The sequence below is a fragment of the Dromiciops gliroides genome, chromosome 3 (genome assembly GCF_019393635.1).
Source record: "Dromiciops gliroides isolate mDroGli1 chromosome 3, mDroGli1.pri, whole genome shotgun sequence".
In the NCBI taxonomy this organism is placed as follows: Eukaryota; Metazoa; Chordata; class Mammalia; order Microbiotheria; family Microbiotheriidae; genus Dromiciops; species Dromiciops gliroides.
The window spans coordinates 261,959,340-261,980,819 of NC_057863.1; the positions used below are offsets into that span (position 1 = coordinate 261,959,340).

The following is a 21,480-nucleotide window of genomic DNA, read 5'->3' on the forward strand; positions in this document are numbered from 1 at the left end:
GATATCAAACTATTACAATTATTAACAAAATGATTATAGTTCAAGTTTCCAGTGAAATAGTATAGTATATTCCCTAACAACTTTTGTAAAAATCCTGTGTGTATTCTAACAGCTAAAGTCCCTCTCCCCCTTCCGCACTACACATTTGCTCTATTACCAAGACATTCACACTGGCTACAATTAAAAGTAAATTCTCTGTATCTGGAGGCAAAAATCATTAAAGTGTAAGAAGCTATTAATCAAATTTTAAAAGTCCAGAAAGACACTTAGCAATGCCTTCTAGGCAACCATTGCCAGAAATATGTTAGCAGCCTCAGGAGCAGATTGTTCTGATCCTTGTTGACAAAGTATCAGATCTATGAGAACCCCCAAATAGCCCCAGAAATGTTGACACAAGCAGTGGAAGAGAAATTAGATGTACAACGTTATTGCCAAAAAGTTTAAGCTTTCATTCTTCTGCAAAATTACTAGAATGCCATTGTAAATGCAAAGAAGCCTCTTGGAATTCAATAATTTGACAGCCCTGCTAAGGAAAGAGATAAGTGAATTCCATGAAAAAAACACTATGCTGTTCCTCTAGATCAAAGCTTCTTAAACTGTGGTTCACAACCAATGTTGGGTTGCAAAAAGTTTGTCAATAGTAAAAGGTTAAGTATACCTATTTTATATACCTATATACCTAGGGTCAAGTAAAAATTTCTCAGGTGAAGAGGGGTCACAAGTAGAAAAAGTTTAAGAAGCCCTGCTCTAGCTACTTTCACTGAAGGACAGAAATAAGATGATAGAGATATTACTTTCAGTAAATGGACTTAAAAGTGTCAAGAAACTAACAATAGGGGGCAGCTAGGTGGTGCAGTGGATAAAGCACTGGCCCTGAATTCAGGAGGACCCGAGTTCAAAGCCAGCCTCAGACACTTGACACTTACTAGCTGTGTGACCCTGGGCAAGTCACTTAACCCCCATTGCCCCGCAAAAAAAAAAAAAAGAAAGAAAGAAACTAACAATAAAATAAACCTCAGGACCTGAAAAGACTAAAAAACAGCAAACACAACAATCAGAAATCAAGTATAACTGGTTTGACCAAGTATGACCAAATAGTAATTAAATAATCCTTAAGCCTATGATCTAAAATCTTCAGAAGAATGGCATAAATGTAGAGTTTTCAGGAAAACAATTGTCTTCAATGGTGAAACTTCTTTCTGGAAAGGACTACAGTTTAAAGCTTCATCCTATAATACCTAAACAGTTAGCTTTAAACAAATAATTCCAGCAGATCTATTCAGATATTTCTGATGTAAAACATTCCATAAGTAAGTTATTTATGAAGTCTGAAAACACAGTTCTGGGTACCAAGTGGTCTGATATAGGTAAAAGGAAACTAAATGTTAATCCTCCCAAAGCAATGAAATAGAATTTTAAAAAGTCCTAAATAAATCTGTTTGCTATCAATAAAATAAAAATAAAGTTTAAAAAGTAAAAAGTAAATTTTTAAAATTTAAGTTAAAAAGAAAGAGAAGCCAATCTTTTGTCAAGCAGAAGTAAAGCAGAAAGGAAAACAGAGTGAAGAAATTCATCAGGTCTCAGCAGCATCTTGGGTAAGGTATTATTAGGGTTCTTTCCAAGAAGATTCTTCTATAGTGGATCGGTGAGTAAGGAGAAAGGCCACAGCATTTCACACTTATACTTAGTTCCCCAAAATAATATTCTAGTTTCCCTGCTCCTGGAGTCCTGTTTTATAGATAGAACCTTCAAAACTTCCTCAGCTTTGGGAACTTCCTTCTCTAGTACAGAGCTTATCATGGTTCAGTCTCTTCATTTTAGGAAAAAACAAGGATAACAACCAGAAACACATGCAATTGTTGATCCAATGCAAAGCTATACAGTCCTGGGGCAGCTAGGTGGCACAGTGGATAAAGCACTGGCCCTGGATTCAGGAAGACCTGAGTTCATATCCAGCCTCAGACACTTGACACTAGCTGTGTGACCCTGGGCAAAGTCACTTAACCCCGATTGCTTCACCAAAAAAAAAAAAAAAAAAAGATAGATCACCTTGTCCTCATCCCTGACCTACACAGCACTCACCACTTCTTGGCCATCTCTATGCCATGTTGTTATATGTATCCATTACTGCGCTCCATTCCATCTCTCCTCCTCTCATTAACCCCCTTTCCAATTCTATTTTTTAGAACTGCAATCAAACAACACTATTCCTGGAAAGGCCATACCAATAATTTGCCCTACGTCTCCAATCACTATTACCTTCAATTTCCCTGTCCAAAACACTCCTCCTTTGCCACCACTTCCATATGTTTTATCTTCCTTTATTAGATTGTAAAATCCTTACATGAAAAGAGGGATAAGGGAATAAATGAAAAGCATTTAGGCATGTAGTATTTGGGATACAAATACAAGCAAGCAAGACAATACTTTCTCTCAATGAGCTTGCATTTTAAAAGGGAAGACGATAGGCATAGAGTAGCAGGGGACAGGGAAAAGTGTTTTGGATAGACAAGTCAAAGGGAATGGTGATTACAATCATAGATTGACATGTCCTTGCTAGGGAAAAGAGTGTGGTATTGATTACTGTTCTCAGAACAAGAGTTGGAAGAAGGGCATAGTACACACATATAGGCATGGCATGAAGATGATAGGAAGTGGAGGAGTGGGCCCAGTACCAGGATGAAATTAGATAAATACCAATTAGAGCCTAGGGTCACAGATGTGGGAATCACAGAATCATAGAATTTGAGAGTTGAAAAGGATCTCAGTGGTTATCAAGTCCACTAGTTAAATATAAGGAATCCCTAATATACCCTATTTGACAAGTGGTTATCTAGCCTCTACTTGGAGGTCTTCAAGTAGGGGAGCCCACCACTTCTTTTTTTTTTTTTTTGAGAGGCAATGGGGGTTAAGTAACTTGCCCAGGGTCACACAGCTAGTAAGTGTTAAGTGTCTGAGGCTGGCTTTGAACTCGGGTCCTCCTGAATCCAGGGCTGGTGCTTTATCCACTGCACCACCTAGCTGCCCCCCCACACCCCCACCACTTCTTGAAGAAGCCACTTTGGGACAGATTGAATCATTAGGAAGATTTGCCTGAACAGGCCTCTTTATAATTTCCTCCCATTGCTCTTGTTCTCCCTCTGGAGAGAGAAGTATAAGCCTAGCCCCTTCTATACATGGCAGCCCTTCAAATAACTGAGGACAGCAGACATGTAACCCATGAAATCTTCTCTTCTCCAGGATAAACATGCCTAGTTCCTTCAGCTTCATGTGATACGGATTCAAGTCTTTACCATCCTACTTAGCCTCCTCTAGACACTCTCCGGCTTATCAAAGTCCTTAAACCGTGGTGCCCAAACCTAAAAACAGTAGTCTCCCATTCCTGGAAGTTGTACTCTCACTCTCTCTCTCTCACTTTTGGACATGCTGAGTTTGAGGTGTATACAGACCACACAGTTTGAGATGTCCAGTCAAGCAGTAATAGACTGGATGAAGGTAAGGAGGGAGGTTAGAGCTGGTGTCATCCACAAATCGGATAAGCATCCCATCTTTGTGTTAATACATGTCATTGATAAAAATGTTACACAGCACAAGGCCAAACACAAATCCTTGGTGTACTCCTGTGTATCTAATTGTTACAGTCATGTCTAACTCTTTGTGATCTCTTTCTGCAGTTTTCTTGGCAGAGATACCGGAGTGGTTTGCCATTTCCTTCTCCAGCTCATTTTACAGATGAGGAAACTGAGTTAAATAGGGTTAAGTGATTTGCCCAGGGTGACCCAGCTAGTAATTAGTGCCCAAAAACAGATCTGAACTCAGTGTGCAATTTTAAAAAGTTTGAGAGACATAATTTCTGGGTAATTTACTCATTAATTATGCCAGCATGTTTATTAATAAAAGGATGATCATTTGGCTGTCTCTGTCTTAGACCAAAGACGATCATGGTGGCCAGTTCATGGCTTCTATGCTTTTTTAGAAGAGGAGTGTTTCTAAGGGTGGCAATCAACTCTGATGGTTTAATAATGAAAGGTGGACTTTACAAAAAGAAGTGAGCTCACTCCAATTAGGGGCTGAGAGTGACATTATGTCCCTCTTGAACAAAGACTATCCCTATTCCCAGACCACCCCCAGCCTTGGGCAATCTAGACAAAGAATCTATATCCCCCACCCAAGCCTGAGCTAGCTGGGTGGAGTAGAAATACCCAGAAAGAAGAGAATATTAATCCAATCTTCCATCAACCCTGTCCTTGAGAGATTGAACAAGGAAATAGGACAGGGAAAAAAAAAGCTTTTATATCTGCAGTTTTAATAATTGGCTATTAATATGAGAGAGAAATAATCATCTCTTTAATGAGGGATATGAGTCTTCCTGAGTCCAGGCCTGGCTTTCTATCCACTGAGCCACCTAGCTGACCTAATGACATATTGACAAGGAACCATTTGCAACAACTCTTTTTTAGTCCAGACATCCACTTCTGAATCCATCTGATTGTATCATTGGCTGATCCACATCTCTCCATCTTCTCCACAAAAATAGAATGTGATACTTTATTAAAAGCTTTCCTAAAATCTAGGTAATTTTTATTCTTGGCAGTCTCTTCATCTACTACTTTAGTAATTCTGCCAAAAAAGAAAAGGAGGTTAGTCTAGCGTGACCCATTCTGGATGAAGTCATGCCAACTCTTTGTAATCACCCCTTCCTTTTCTAGATATTTGTCAAACATTTTTAAAAATTATCTGTTTTAGAATTTTCCCAGGAATCGAGGTGAAGCTGGCAAGCCTATAGTTTGTAGACCTTAGTGCCTTGATTTTTAAAAATCCAGATCAAAACAAAATAAGAATTCAGTATGGCAATTTTTTTTTCTCTGCTGATAGTTGTCTTCCCATTCTTGGCAGGCAAATTTCTTATCCTTTCTTTGATCCTCCTTTTCCTCCCCAAATAGCTAAAAATCCTTTTATTGTTCTTAGCTTCTCTCACTAGGCTAAATGTATTCTGAGCTTTAGCATTCCTGACACTATTTTTAAAGGGGACTATACCATGCTTTTATCTTAATGTTCTTTTACCTAGTTTCACTTCCATTTTCAAAAATTTTTAATTAGTTGATGAATTCCCTTTACATCCACATTGGTCTCTTCAGATAAACCATGTTTTTCTTTCCCACTGGAATTCTTTCACTTGTTTCTTTAAAATTTCCATTCTTGAGCCTCCTGAGATGACTTTTCCTGTAGCATTTTACCCCGTGAGAATATCTTTCCTCTGAACTCTATAATATGTTTTCTCAAAATCTAGATGAGGCTGGAGCCGAAGATGGAAAGGCATAGAGATTCCTGGGAGGTGGCTATCCACTGACGGTAGAGACTCTCTTACTTATAGTCGTATCAGGGAAGCTAGGTGGCACAGTGGATAGAACACCAGCCCTGGATTCAGGAGGACCTGAGTTCAAATCCAGCCTCAGACACTTAAAACTTACTAGCTGTGTGACCCTGGGCAAGTCACTTAACCCCGATTGCCTCACCAAAAAAAAATAAATAAACCAACTTAAAGTTGTATCCCCAGTGTTTCATACAGTTTCACGTCTGTATATAGTAAGTACTTTTTAGTAGTTCCTTCCTATCTAAACCTAAACTAGTTGAAGGGCTAGGCTGGTGTTGGAGGCTCAACTTTAATGCCAGTGCCCTGTTAGTTCAGGTTCCATGTTGGAATAAAATGAGGTACTGTGAGGAGTAAAATTAAATGTGTGGAAGCCTATTTCTGTCCCAAGTCTAGGGAAAACTAGCTACAGTTTACTTATAAATTAGAAGCTTTAGCACCAGTTTAGGCATTAAATATTTATTAAAGTATATTAGAGGTTAGCAAAGAGAGAACACGTGTCTCTGAAAGAATTGGAAAGCCTAGCTGAGATCTAAGAGAGAAAGAAGAGAAAAAAGCTGCTTTTACCCATGAGTCCCAGGCCACCAAGAAGAAGCTCCTGTTCCTGTTAGAGTGGAAGCTCTCTGTGGTCCAGAAGACTGGCAGTCTCTACACACTGCTCCAAGCTAATTGGCTGGGAGCATTCAAGTCCATTGACTGACATGACTTGAAGGTGGCCCATGAATAGAACATGCTGAAGTCAGAGTTCAGATCCTCTGGTGGAAACAAGGCTTTGTGAGGTAACTTCCTGACACTGGGCTGACCTTAAGTCAAGGTCAACCAGGCCCTCTCAGTAGGGGTACCCCTGGTAATAATTTTCTCACAGTACTTGCAAGTCATTGAGAATTTTTAAAAGGAGTTTTACTTTGCCCTTACAGCAAAAATATGCAAGAAGGATACAGTGTTGGCACTTAGCTTCTGTAGACATGGCTTTCCTTCATTTCCATCTGGAAACACATCAGAATTTGGTGACTTTAGTGGTCTTAGACACCCATCAAATCCAAGAGTTACAGAGTCCACTTAGATAGGACTTTTTATGCTCCTAGATTACCAAGCAGCTTTCTCCAATTGTCTAGCTAGAAGTGTTATACTTTCTGGGGTGACTAGGCGTCACATTGGCTAAAATACTAGGCAGAAAATGTTTTGCCTCTGAGTTCAACCCTCTTCCATTATTTGTATTTTCATTATACTTCACAAAATACAGTTCTCAGACTTTTTTCACTTGAAATACCTGTGTCTTAGCCATTGTCTATGATAAGTAGGCTTTGCGTGAATGGCAGGAGGTCTCTTTGGCTTACAATCTACTGAGATGTATTTGTCATGTCAATTTGGCCATCAGGGAGTCCAGCTAACTCACTAATTGGCAAAAAAATGATTGCAATAAATTGTGTTCATGGGGCTCCCTCCAATCTCTAGGGCTATTCTGTTAACAGGCAAGTTATCCAATATCTCTACAACGAATATACGTAGGCTTCCATTAGTTTAATAATTTGTGCATTCTATGAACACAGATTTGTCAGTGAATTATTGTTAGTTAATCCATAATTAAAACTTTGCTTCATAGACCTAGTCTCAGAATTTCTCAGTTTTAGCCCAATTAAAAACTCAGAATTACAGCTTATGAAAGGGGTAACAAGTCTGTTGCTTAAGTGTCTATTTGCAAATGCAACTGGTTTCATGTAACCATTATTACTCTCTTGGTACACAACTGCTCTTAAGGCCATCAAATTGTGAGTTTATTGTAAGGGCCAAATTGTAATTGGGGAGTGTTAGTTAGGTGGCTTGCTGCAATATTGGGGCAAGGAAGGAGATTAACAGCCTCTTTCAAAAACAAAACAGGGTTTATTAACAAGAACTAACTTAAAAACACAAGTAAGATTAGTTGAATTAAGGGAAAGGAAAACAAAAGGAATGGGGGAAGGAAAACAATACAACCTGAATCACACCACTGCTGGCTACATCCTGTCCCTTTCCAGCTTCAATGCCAGAATGGTGACACTCCTCCCTTCTCCTTACCAGCAACACCCTCCCCCCCAGCTCCCAGGAAACAGGACAGACAGACACACAGCCCCAAGCTAATTGGCTGGCAGCCCTGATTGATAGATTAACAAGCTGCTCTACAACTGCCAGCCCTCCTTCAGCTTCCAGACTCCGGAGGTCACCTGACTGCCTTCACCCAGCTCCCAGTCATGGTGGGGCTGCCCTCATTATAATTTGGCCAGGCCCATGCAGGCGTGTGGGTACGCACTGGAGCAAGGTCAGGGCACATGGGGTTTCTAATTTTAGGCAAAGATGGGGTCATAGAAACCTCAAATCACAATTAATTCTTTATATTGTACAGGACAAAAGGTTTGAATGGGTCAGTGATAATCTACAAGCTTTGAAAACTTGTTTATAACTATCTAGCAGTTTTGGTTTCCAGAAGGCTTTGTTGGCTTTAAGACATATTTGATGGTTTTAAGACCATATTTCTTGTTCTTCTGCTTTTCTGCTTCTTCAATCATTTTTGCTCATATAAAGTCATTCAGTGGCTTGGCAATAGCAGCATTGTTTGTAATAATTATTGCCAAAACCTAGAAAAGTCCTTAGATCTCAAGAATTCTTTTGATGCTGCCAATGAGAATTGTCTTCTCTGGGTCAATGTATATAAATTGTTGCAATAAACATGAACCATATACTTGACAGAGGCTCTACAGAACCTGCAATTGTGAATTGAAGGTTTTAGACTATTCTGGTCTATACAATCTTTCATTAATCTTTCCTCATGTTCTTTTTTGTTTTTGTTTTTTTTTAGTGAGGCAATTGGGGTTAAGTGACTTGCCCAGGGTCACACAGCTAGTAAGTGTTAAGTGTCTGAGGCCAGATTTGAACTCAGGTACTCCTGACTCCAGGGCCGGTGCTCTATCCACTGCGCCACCTAGCTGCCCCCTCATGTTCTTTTTCTGTTCTTCTCAAAGACAACAATGTTATCAGTGAACACCAAAACTTGCAAGTAGTTCATGTCCCCAGCTACTTTTTCCATTAGCTCTTGGAATGTAGGTAAGAAAGAAGGGGATTTTAAGTGAAAACCAATGCTTATTTATTAGTCTCAAAATCCTTGAGCTTTGAGAGACTACAACTATCTATTGCTTCCAGTTCCTTGGCCATCAAATAAGAAAGCATGGGTGATTAAAGCTGAAGATTACTTTCAAGTTATTTTAACTCAGCTGTTTAAAAATATTGCAAGGGCAACAATATTGTGTTAAGGAATTATTGATTTTAAATAATGCCTAAGGTCATTCAATGACATTTGGCTCATTGTGTCATCATGGAAATTTGCCAAGATGAAGATAAAGCTATTTGCACTACCAGCTTACATATGAAGACTAAAAGGAAGAGGAAACAGCTCAGTCTATGATGCTAAAATATTTTTGTTTGTTTTTGTTTTGGGAGGCAATTGGGGTTAAGTGACTTGCCCAGGGTCACAGAGCTAGTATTAAGTGTCTGAGGCCAGATTTGAACTCAGGTCCTCCTGAATCCAGGGCTGGTGCTCTATCCACTGCACCACCTAGCTGCCCCTGATGCTCAAATATTTTAAACAACAATTATACTGTTTCATAATATCAGCAGCATAGATTTATCTTTAAGTACAATATTGTGTAATTTTTAAAACTTTGCTGTAACTATTATATTACTAACTTGAATCCAAAATACCCCTTTTCTCATCATTTGTGGTTATATTACATTAAATAACAGATTTTTTTTAAAACCTTATTTAAGGTTCTTTTTTCATTGGGCTGGAACCAATTACCATATTTTACATGTGACTGCAACTTCAGATGGTGCTAATTCAAATAATATGCAAAATTAACATTAAAAAAAATCCAAAAATCTTCTTTAAAAGTAGTCAATGGGGGGGGCAGCTAGGTGGTGCAGTGGATAAAGCACTGGCCTTGGATTCAGGAGGACCTGAGTTCAAATCCAGCCTCAGACACTTTACACTTACTAGCTGTGTGACCCTAGGAAAGTCACTTAACCCTAATTGCCTCACCAAAAAAAAAAAAAAGTAGCCAATGATGGTCTAAATTCAATTTTAAACTCAAACTGTAAAAGAAAACAAATAGAAAAAAGAAAATTCAGAAGAAATCAAAATTCTAATTATTCAGAGAATGATTATTTTTTAAAAACCAAGAATAAAAATTATAAATGGTATTGAAAACTCCCAAGCAAAGAGGGTGGAAAATGGTATTAGGATGAAGTTCCCACTTCTAACCAGCAGATGGTGGTGAGGAGGGAAGAGTTTGCCTAATAGGAAAGTTCAACACCCTTTAGAAAGGAGCAAGAAGAAAATCTCCTAAACCAGGTCAGGTCTAGGACCTTTGGACCTTACTTTCATTCCGGCCACACCCTTCTCTTCTCTTTCCTGTCTCCGATGAATGGGAGGGGTATGCATTGTCCAAGTCTTTGTTCAAAACTTCTAGGGGATGTCAGATAAGCTCTTAGTTTTTACCCCAGGGTAATTCTCAGGATCAACCTTTATTCTTTCCTCTGTTCTTTTAGAGAGTTTTAAAAAATACAAACTATTAATACTGGTTACTTTAAAAATGAGAATACCTGGATCTCCCAGTTAAAGAGGGAATTCTCTAACAAACCTTTTGCCGGGAATAAAGAAGAGTTACAAAAATCCTATGTAGATTTATACATCTGAAGACGTCTCTATCTCCTCCCCTTTTTACTGATTCGATAGACAATACACTCAGACCATAACCTGTAAATGGGGAAAAAATTCACTCAAGTAAAATTTCAGCTAGTAAATTTAAAAGAACAGGAAGATGCTTAAGAGTAAACAATGTTGGGGGCAGCTAGGTGGCACAGTGGATAAAGCACTGGCCTTGCATTCAGGAGGACCTGAGTCCAAATCCAGACTCAGACCCTTGACACTTGCTAGCTGTGTGACCCTGGGCAAGTCACTTAACCCTCATTGCCCCACCAAAAAACAAAAGAGTAAACAATTTATGTTTGCCAGGCAGGGATAAAATAGGAAAAGAGAATGAAGAAATTCACCAGGTCTCAGAAGCTTTTTGCGGGGTAGACACAATCAGGGTTTTTACCTAGTAGATTCTTCCAAAAGCAGATCACTGAGCAAGGAAAGGCTATAGATAAGCTGTCCAAGCTTATGGTCAGTTCCCAGATATAACATCTTCCACATGCTGTTCTGGCTCCTCTGCTTCTGTGACTGAGTCTGCTCCCGTTTCCCTGGTTACCTTACAAAATTTTCCAAACTCTGGGAATTTCCTCCACCAGCCTGCATCTTGTAATGTTTCCTCCATCTTTTGAAGGATGAAATCATCACGAAGGCAAGTCAGGCAGTTATATAATATAGTCTATAGTGTTGAGCTTGGGCTTTATAAGATCTCTGTTCAAATTCTGCCTCAGACACTTAATAGTTGTGTGAATCTGAGTGGGGGTGGGGTGGGGGTAGGGAAGGTTCTTAGGTATTGTCAGTAAAGAATTACACTCTCACACACAGTCCAAGTAGAATTCAAGTGTTAAAGTGATCTTTTATTTGGTGCTAGAGAAAGTGAGAGTGGGAAGTCAAAGACTTCACTCACTCTTACTGGCAACCCCCTATGATCCCCACCCCCAGGGAGGAAGAAGGACTTAGAAACATCCTCCTCCCAGAACAGAAGGAAAGCAAAAGCTTCTATAGATAGATGGGATGTCCAACTTGATGTGGACAGGAAATTTGGGGTCAAATTGATTGTGAGTTGTCCCAAAAGAATTACAAGACTCAGTGACTCAGTTTCCCAAGTTTTATTGCAATACTGTGGGTGATCACAGGGAGAGAACCAGAAAAGTGGAAAGGTATCTCTCAATGAAAGAAAAGACAGTTATATTTATAGTATAGATAAACTAATTATCAGGCTCATTATAATAATCTCCACCTTGGGAAGGTACAAGGGAGGACCTGTCCTACTCATTATAGTATTCTCCATCTGGGGTGTTACAAGGGAGGGCTTATCCTAATTTGGAGTTCCTGTGGGTCCTAAGCCAACCTCTGAGGTGGGTATCTTTTTCAATGGAGGTGTGTTTTGGGGGTTTACATGTCATAAGGTGAATCTGGGGACAAAACTGGCCTTTTCTGTGCATGTCTCTTTCTGATTCCAATGGCTAGTTTCAAAATATAATCATTTTTCATTAGAATTTCTATAGGTTGTCTTTCCTTTATTGTTATTTTGACCTGACCCCCTCTGGTCCGTTATGGATGTTGATCACTATGGGTACGAGAACCTAATGTAAGTTATCCATTAACTGGGATCTGACTCCCTTTTGGAGCTAAAATCTGAATTAGAGCTTGGGTCTTGGGTTTTTCTATTAACCCCTTTTTGCCTCCTACATCAAACTGAGAATGGAAAGTTCCTTTTTGGGGTGGGGTGGGGAGGGGAAAGCCTAGATGCTTGTCATATTTCTGAGAGTCCAGGGGGATTTTTTTTTTAAATGATGGTCGCAACTTTTAGGGTTATCTGTGGCTCCTAGCTCCTGTCTGGTAGTAGCCATGCCTAATTGACTTTCCTGCTATAAAATTTTGTCTCCCCTTACTTCTTAGGTGTCTGTCCTTTCACCTAGTTGGTCAATCTAAACTTTAAGAGTCTCTTGATTCCTCCATATGTCTGTCCTGTTATCTGGTCATCTTTGGTTTTGCTTCTCACAAGAGAAATTTCTGATTTATCCTAAGCCCCCATGTCATGGGCAAGCCCATGAATATGGTGCCTAAGTTAAGCAGGCTGCTTTAGTGTTTTGTAAAGCACTTTATCTAAACAATCCTGTGAGGTAGATACTATTATTACCCCTATTTTATAGATTAAGAAACTGAGGCTGAGAGAAGCTGGTTTGTTTAGTGTCAGACAAAATTCCAGACATCAAATCCAACACACAATCTGCAATGCTACTGTCAAACCCCCTATTTATTGTGAATAAGATGTGTCCTTTGCTGTAGTTGTTGTTATTGTTGTATACTACCAAAGCTATATATTCAAGTCCTGAATCTCATTCCATCAAGTCTCAACCCTAACCCTAAGAGGGTTTTTGGGGTTTTTTGGTTTGTTTTTTTTGGTTTTTGGTGAGGCAATTGGGGTTAAGTGACTTGTCCAGGGTCACATAGCTAGTAAGTATCAAGTGTCTGAGACCAGATTTGAACTCAGGTTCTCCTGACTCCAGGGCCAGTGCTCTATCTACTGTGCCACTTAGCTGCTCCCACTCCCCCAAGAGGATTTTTGAATCCTATATTAGGATAGTTAACTTTTTCCTTATTAAACTGTAAACAGTGATTAGCATAGTGCTTGGCACATAGGTATATAATAAATATTTATTGAATAACTGACCTAATCCATTATGGATATTTTCTTCATTCTCTTATAAACATGTAAAGTACTGGGTCATGGTATTGGATTTCTTTCAGATTTTATCTACTTTGAATCACTGGATGTGTCATTGCCATTTTTCTTCCTATCTTCTAAATACTCTCTTTGACCCACTGCTGATACATAGACAATTTTCTCTCTCCCCTTCTTTTCCAGTTTAAAGCCTTTTGATAATATTTGTAAGATTTCATGCAAATATGTTTTTATCACCCCTCTTTGGTCAATAGCTCATCATTCTTAAACTTTAAAACATAACCCAGAAACCCAAATCTCATTCCAAACCACCATCTTTTGTTTTTTAAATAAAAGTTTTTATTATTTTCCAGTTACATGTAAGGATAATCTTCAACATTTGTTTTCATAGGATTTTTAATTCCAAATTTTTCTCTTACCTTCCCTTCCCTTCCTCCTCCCCAAGATAGAAAGCAATCTGATATAGGTTATATATGCCAACAACCACCTTCTTAAGCAGCACCTACATCTGCTTTTCTTCTAAAGACCTTACCTTAAAATTGGGCAATAGTTATGAAAACAATACCTATGTCCTTGAATTTTTCAATTCCTTACCAAGATTTCATAATCTTTGGCAATATTTTACATGTTTCTACTGCATTTAGTAAATTACCATTTATAAAGAACTTAAAAAATGCCAGGCACTATGCTAAGTTCTGAGGATACAAAGAAAGGCAAAAATAATACTTGCTTTAAAGGAGTTCACAGTCTAATGGAGGAGACAACATGCAAATAATTATGCACAAACAAAACATAAAGGGTACATTTGGGAAATATCATTTGTGCCTATGCAAATCTCCATAAATAGGTAATAGTAACTCGTCCTTTTGGCAAATCTTGGGAGGTCTTTCTGTAATGTTTTAGGAAGAGAGAAGACCTCTCTATTGATACTATCCATCAACAGCTGTCACTATTCCTGAGCAGAGTGTCACCAACTACCACTATTTTTATCTTTTTCCTCTGCTCATTAGTGACTGATTTCTTACCTGATAGCACCTTCTCAAATGCAGTCTCTGCCCTTCTTCACAATTTTAATTCTCGCTGTTTCTTTAGAGAAAAACTCCATTATTCCAAGATCTTGTGTCTAGGACTGGGTGAAATAGAGCAGATTCAGGAAGGAGGCAGGGTTTCTTGCAGAATTGTGGTTCAACAGATGATTCTGAGTAAATTCCTACTTACTTTATTCCCTAGGCTTAGAGAATCAGTATAATCACCAAGAAAGACAGAGCTGAAAGAGGTGACAGATGTTACAAACGATAGAGATTGGACTTCTGTCTCAGAAGATATGAGATTAGACTCAAGTTTCTATTCACTCTTTTTGAATAAGATCAAATTAATGGCTAACAGCACCTCTTTGTGATGAAAAAAAAAAGTAAAGGAAAGATGAGAAGTCTTGTGAAGTAACACTGTGTCCATTGTTGTTCTTGACTTTTCAAGAGTCACCTTGCCAATAAATAAAAATTTTTGCAGGATTATTACATTTCGTAATAAAATCAATCTTAAAATAGACTTTTTTGGGGGTGGGGCAATGGGGGTTAAGTGACTTGCCCAGGGTCACACAGCTAGCAAGTGTCAAGGGTCTGGGGTGGGATTTGAACTCAGGTCCTCCTGAATCCAAGGCTGGTGCTTTATCCACTGCACTACCTAGCTGCCCCTTAAAATAGATTAAGAAAATCAACCTACTTTTTGGTACTAATATTAATGGTAAGTAGTCATTTAAGAAATTATTTAACAAAATAGGTGAAGGGTTTTGTTTGCATAAAAGTTAAGAACTGCTAACCTCAGTGAACTAGGTTACATGAAAATAAGATGTGAGTTTTGTATGTGGAATATCATAGAACAATAGATCTAGAGCTTGAAGGGTCATCTGAGGTCATCTAGTTCAACCCCTCTTTTTTTTTTACTAATTCTAAAACTGGGGGTTCAGTGACCTGCTCAAAGTCACATAGGTAGTAAGCATCAGAGGTAAAATCTGACTACAGGGAGTAGGTAGGTGGCGCAGTGGATAAAGCACTGGCTTTGGATTCAGGAGTATCTGAGTTAAAATCTGACCTCAGAGACTTGACACTTACTAGCTGTGTGACCCTGGGCAAGTCACTTAACCCTCGTTGCCCTCCAAAAAAAAAATCTGACTACAGGGTCAAAATTTTTTTCGCTCACATTTTGCTTGTGTATATTGAGATCATTATTTGTATATAAAGTCTGAATATATCATAGATTCTTTTAATTTTTTCTTTCCTGCATGATTAAAGATCTCTCAATAACAAAATCATAAAGCTTTACTGTATATATGACTATATATTCAGTGAATCTGTGGTCTTATCGATATGAATATTCTGGTCAATGGTGGAGATCACAACCTATTCAACTTTCTCATCTTCTGTGATTATTGTTCACATCTTCCCATATATCCTTAAGATGAGGTTCACCCACAGAGGATAAGAAGAATCCACAGAGGATTATAGGGGCTTCCTCTGGGTTTGGTAGCATTTCATTAACTAGTACAACATATGAGCTGCCTATCAATTGTACATACCTCCTCTTCTAATCATACATCTCCTTGATAGAATATTTTAGTTTTTTTAGTTTGTTTTAGTTTGGGTTTTTTTTGGCAAGGCAATTGGGGTTAAGTGACTTGCCCAGGGTCACACAGCTAGTAAGTATCAAGTGTCTGAGGCCGAATTTGAACTCAGGTCCTCCTGACTCCAGGGCAGGTGCTTTTTTTTTTTTTTTGGTTGTTTTTGGTGAGGCAGCTGGGGTTAAGTGACTTGCCCAGAGTCACACAGCTAGTGTCAAGGGTCTGAGGCCAAATTTGAACTCAAGTCCTCCTGACTCCAGGGCTGGTGCTCTATCCACTGCACCACCTAGCTGCCCCGGGAATAATTCTTAATTGTCCTTCAGGAGGCTCTCAGTTTTTATTCTTTAGACTGAAATTTTGTAGCCATATACTATCACCAGAATAATATTGGTACTAAAGAGATGGGTTTTGGTTTCAGAGAGAAGCTGGGGTTTGTTATGTGTGTGTGTGTGTGTGGTTGTGTGTATTTATACACACACACACATATATTGCCCAATTTCCCAAAAATAATCCAAGTCATTCTTTCCCATGTAATCAGTTGTTAATATAGAAATATGTACTAATGGGCAAACTCAATGGTCTGTACATGCTCCTTCGAAGGGAACAGTTTCAGTTGAATGATATGGTTAGCAGTCAGTAGAAAGTTCAGATGATAGTAAGAGGAAAGGAAATAATCACTGATTGTACATGGCCATCTTCAAGCTGAGTCACAAAGGGGAGAATAGTTATGGGATGAAACTAGGAAGGCTGGACATATCAAGTAAAGGTTTTTTGATGATGAGAGAGATATAGGCAGTAGACAGGGGAGGGTAGAAGACAAATTAGATAGTGAGGACAGTATGTTGGAAAAGACAGGAATGAAATAAGATCACTTGTATATGTAAAGGGGTTAGCTTTGACATGGAGAAGGGCCATCTCTTCATTGTGGGGACCAATTTTTAATTGGGGAGTGTTAGCTAAGCAGCTTGCCGCAATATTGGGGCAAGGAAGGAGACCGGCAGCCTCCCTCAAAACAACCAAGATTTATTTTAACAAGAATGAACTTAAAAAAAAAAAAAACACAAACAGGATCAGTAGGATCAAGGGAAAGGAAATAAAAATGGGGAAAGGGAAATTATAATACCTGAAAAATACCACCGCCCAGGCATCAGCTGAAAATACGCAGCAGAATGCCTGTCGCTTTCCAGCTTCCACCTAGAATGCCCAATTCTCCTCCCCAAACCTAGAAACACCCTACACAGCCCCAGCTAATGGGATGGCTGCTCTGACAGTCACATGACTGCCCTCACTAGGCTTCCAATCATTATAATTTTGCCAGGCCCATGTAGGCTGACGTGAGGTGCCAGAGCCCTGGCAACGGCTACAACCAGTGGGTGGAGCACTTTGCGGTTTGTGGAGGGGGAGGTGGAATAGGGATGTTTGTAGGCAGTTGTTTATCCTTCATTCTCCAAAAGGATCATGACATTGGGGTGATATCATGACTTGTATTGAATTGGATTTAAGTGAGAGAAGGTTGTGCAAAGTCACCAACCTTACTCTCTCCTCTAGCACCATCTGGGTCCAGTGGCAAGACATACATTAAGACTACTGGAGATTGCCCTGGATGTTTTTAAGGCAATACGGATTAAATGACTTGCCCAGGGGCACACAGCTAATAGGTGAGATTTTAACTCAGGTCCTCCTGACTGCAGGGCCAGTACTCTATCCATGGCAGCACCTAGCTGCCCCTATTTGTAGGGAGTAGGGAAGCAGTCACTAGAAAGGGAGAGATTGAAGATTAGTCAGAGAATGTGGGATGGAATGGGATCACTGAGCCAAGCTCTGAACTTAATTTTGGCAGGGCAATGAGAGTTAAGTGACTTGCCCAGGGTCACACAGCTGGTAAGTGTCAAGTGTCTGAGGCTAGATTTGAACTCAGGTCCTCCTGAATACAGGGCCAGTGCTTTATCCACTGCACCACCTAGCTGCCCCAAATGGAGATAGTTTTATTTGCTCTTTTCTTATGCCTTGAGTTTTTGGTTTTTTTTTTTCTTTTTATATTGCAATCGCCAGCATTTCTTGAGAAGAAGAGCCAGCTCTTCATGTAAGAGAAGGATAAATGAGATAGTAGTGGAAGGCATCTGAGTGATAAGAGATGAGGTGGTGTGGAAAAGATGGAGTGCTTGTTGAATGGCCTTAATTTTTTCAGTGAAATATGAGGCAAGGTTCTCAAATGAAAGGGGTGAAAGAAGAAGAGCCATGGCAAGTTTGAGAAGGAAAGAAAAGGTTTAGAAAAGCTTGATGAGTGAGGTTTAAAAGAGTGACCTTGCAGCAGTGAGGGCCTAGTGGAAATTATGTAATAAAAGTTTGTAGAGGATCCAGTCAGCACATTTTCACAATTTTTTCTTTGTTCAGCAGCACAAGAGTAGGAGTAAAGGCAGCAGATGGTGGGAATAGTCTAAGGCTGAGGCTTTGCAAGGCAAGATAATCTATAGGATAAAGAGGCAAGAAATTTGAGAGAGATGAACAGTGGAAAGTTGACCTGGTTTCCAAGACGGGAAAAGGAAGAGATCCCTGGGCAGGGATGATTACTTGGCAAAGAACTTCAGGAAGAAATTGCAAAGCACTGAGGATAAAGACTAGATGGAGGGAGAGGTGAAATAATAAGGGCTTTTTATTTGTTTGTTTTTATCACATAAGGGACACTTGTTGGTCATGGCAAGATCAAAAGTATGAATATCTCCATGTATCCAGCAAGTTTGGGGTGGAGAAGTAGATCATGGAAAATGAATAAATTAAAGATCTGGGAGTATAGCGTGTTGGAGGAAGTATTAGTTACACTGAAGTCCCTTGGTGAAGGCAATAGATGGTGAGAAGAGAAAGAGGGAGCCAAGCACTGAACTAACTGAAAAAAGGAGAATGTCGGGCAGCTAGGTGGTACAGTGAATAAAGCACCAGCCCTGGATTCAGGAGAATCTGGGTTCAAATCTGGCCTCAGACACTGGATACTTACTAGCTGTGTGACCCTGGGCAAGTCACTTAACTCTCAATGCCCCACAAAAAGAAAGAAAGAAAGAAAAAAAGAACCAGAAAGAAAGTAGAAACATATCAGTTAGGGAATAGCTAAACAAGTTGTGGCACATGAATGTAATGTAATGAAATCAATATGCTGTATGAATCACGAAAATGATGACTACAAAAAAGCATGACTGATATGAACTGATGGCAAAGTAAACAGATGGACTAAATAATCATTGACTAAAATATTGACAATATTGACTAAAATAATAATGACAAAACAATTAAAACTAAATGCTATGTAATTTAAGTGACCATACTTGGCCTCTAACACCTAGCCCCAATTCTTTGCAAAGGGGGAGGAGAGATTATTGGCATGAGGTACTGCTTATAGCAGACTTATCAATATGTTGCTTAGATTTGCTGAATTGTTGTTTGTTTGGTTTTTTTTGTTTTGTTTTTTTTTACAGGGCAATGGGGTTAGGTGACTTGCCCAGGGTCACACAGCTAGTAAGTGTTAAGTGTCTGAGGCCAGATTTGAACTCAGGAACTCCTGAATCCAGGGCCGGTGCTTTATCCACTGTGCCACCTAGCCGCCCCTGAATTGGTTTTTTTTAAATAAATTTTTGCATCTTTATTTCTTCATTATAAGGGATAACTTTGGGGAGGGGGATTCACTGGGAAATATAGCTGATGTAAAAACAATATTAATAGAGTTTTATTTAAAATACAAAAAAAATAGCAACTATCTAGATCTGGTTAGATTTATTGAAATCTAATTAAAACAACCCAGCCCCTGGGTGGGAATTTTAAGCTTATCCATAGCCTAATCTCTGGAGATGTTGTGGAAGGGTGCAACAGCACCAATAGTAGGTTGAAAATTGGCTGGAATGAAAGAATTTTGTCTTGAAGGCTAGTTATAGCAAGGTTTCACCTAAGTCTATCTCCAGGGAAAGAAATGAAATTTTATGTAATTTGAATGAATTCTTTCTGGTTTGTCCTTTCAGATCACAATGCATATGGATTCTCTACCCCAAGAAACAATCAAGTTGTTACAGCAATAGAGTTTCAAGGTATTTTAATTAAATGACTGTTATTTTATTATCAAATGAGAATGATCCTTATCGTATTCTTTCCTTTCCTAAATCAAACTAGTTTTTGGTGGTTTAAAAAATTCTTTACTGCCTATGCAGCTTTGAATGAGTAGTGACTTCAAGGAGGTATGTAGAAGCTTGTGGGGGGGGTGGGGTTCCTATGATTCAATTGCAACACAAGGGACCTAAAAATCCTGATTTTGCATATAATTGATAACTGTTGCAAAGTAAGTTGATAGTTTATGGATAGGATAGTGTTCTCTTAGATGCAAAGTTCCACCTCTCTGAAAACGATAATCTAATTTGGCTCAGTGGACATTTTTTTGCAATGGATATATTGCTTAAATCATTGGAAAGACCTGGTGAAAAGGGTAGCCACACATTGTATGGGGAAATCTTTGATCTATCCATGTCTTCTGTGTGATGACTTAGTGTATTTTCTGTAAATTCAACAAACTTTCATATAAATATTAAGTCATGAGAAGGAAAAAATATCATGGGGTTGGTGATAGTGAGAATAATACCTAAATAAACTTTTTTAAGGTTAAGGGATCTCAGAAGACAAGAGAGACTTCAAGTCATAAAATCTTGCAGATGTGTTGTTCTTGTTTGTCCTTCATTCTGGAAGAGGACCATGACATCGAGAGGTGATGTCATGACTTGCGGTGAATTGGATTTAAGTGAGGGAGGGCTGTGCAAGATCACCAAGCTCATTCTCTCCTCCAGAGCCATCTGGGTCCAGTGGGAAAATATTCATCACGATGACTAGAGATGGCCCAAGATCCATTGGGACATCTTGGCCTTTTTAAGCTAAGGTCTTTCCCAGGTTTTGGTAGTAAATAAATAAACAAAGACACAAATAGAGGAGAGACAGAGACAGAGACAGAGAAGAAGAAGAAGGAAGGAAGGAGGGAAAGAAGGAAGAAAAATCTGGGAGGGAAAGGCAGCTGGGAAGTACCTTAGGGATCATTTAGTCAAACTCTTTTTTTAAACATAAGAAAACTGAAACCTTGGGAAACTAACTTTAGTTGAGTTCAATTATACTGAAAGAATGTGGATTTTGATAGCTGAGGTATGAATTTGTGAGGCTTGGGGAACTTAAAAGAAAGGCAAACCTAGGTGAGGTGCCAAAGATGGAAGACTTAATATAGATACCATCATGAAAACACTAGGAATTTTCAAAGAGCAATATGATATCAATTATACATTTGAAATCATGCAAAACATGTTTCCATGTTAGTCATATTTGAAAAAAGGCTCTCAAAAAAAAAATCTCAAAAAAAAAAAAAAGAAAAAAGGCAAGAAAAATAAAGAAAGTGAGAAAATATACTTCAATTTGCATTCAAGTTTCATCAGTTCTCTCTCTGGAATTTGGATAGCATTTCTTTCATTATGAGTCCTTTAGAATTGTCATGGATCACTGTATTGATCACACAAGTCTTTCCTAGCTGATCATCATAACAACATTGCTGTTACTGTGTACAATGGTCTCCTAGTTCCCTTTACTTCACTTTGCATCAGCTTACATAAGTCTTTCCAGACTTTTTTTTAACCCATATCCCTTTTTCATTTCATATAGCACTATAGTATTACATCATAATTATATACCACAATTTGTTCAGCCATTCCCCAATTAATGGGCATTCCCTAAGTTTCCAATTCTTTGCCACCACAAAAAGAGCTGCTATAAATATGTTTGTACATATAGGTCCTTTTTCTTCTCTTTTTTTTTTCAGGGAGGAAAGTGACTTGCCCAGGGTCACACAGTTAGTAAGTTTCTGAGGTCAGATTTGAACTTGGGTTCTCCTGACTTCAGGGTTGGCACTCCATCCACTGTGCCACCTAGCTATCCCTCCTTTTCCTTTTTCTTTGATGTCTTTAGGGTACAAGCCTAGTAGTAGTATTACTAGTGAAAGGGTATGCACAGTTTTATAGCCTTTTGGGAATAGTTCCCAATTGTTCTCCAGAATGATTGGATCAGTTCACAAC

The 21,480-nt window shown here is 38.9% G+C and overlaps 1 protein-coding gene across 3 annotated transcripts in view; it reads left to right on the top strand.

Moving 5' to 3' along the window:
• JAM2 (junctional adhesion molecule 2) overlaps positions 1 to 21,480 on the top strand; it is a 126,176-nt gene that overhangs the window by 7,145 nt on the left and 97,551 nt on the right. For all 3 annotated transcript variants that reach the window (XM_043996972.1, XM_043996973.1, XM_043996971.1), the window contains exon 2: positions 19,405 to 19,470. In XM_043996972.1, the coding sequence (XP_043852907.1) occupies positions 19,405 to 19,470 (66 nt within the window). The remainder of the gene's footprint in view (positions 1 to 19,404; positions 19,471 to 21,480) is intronic.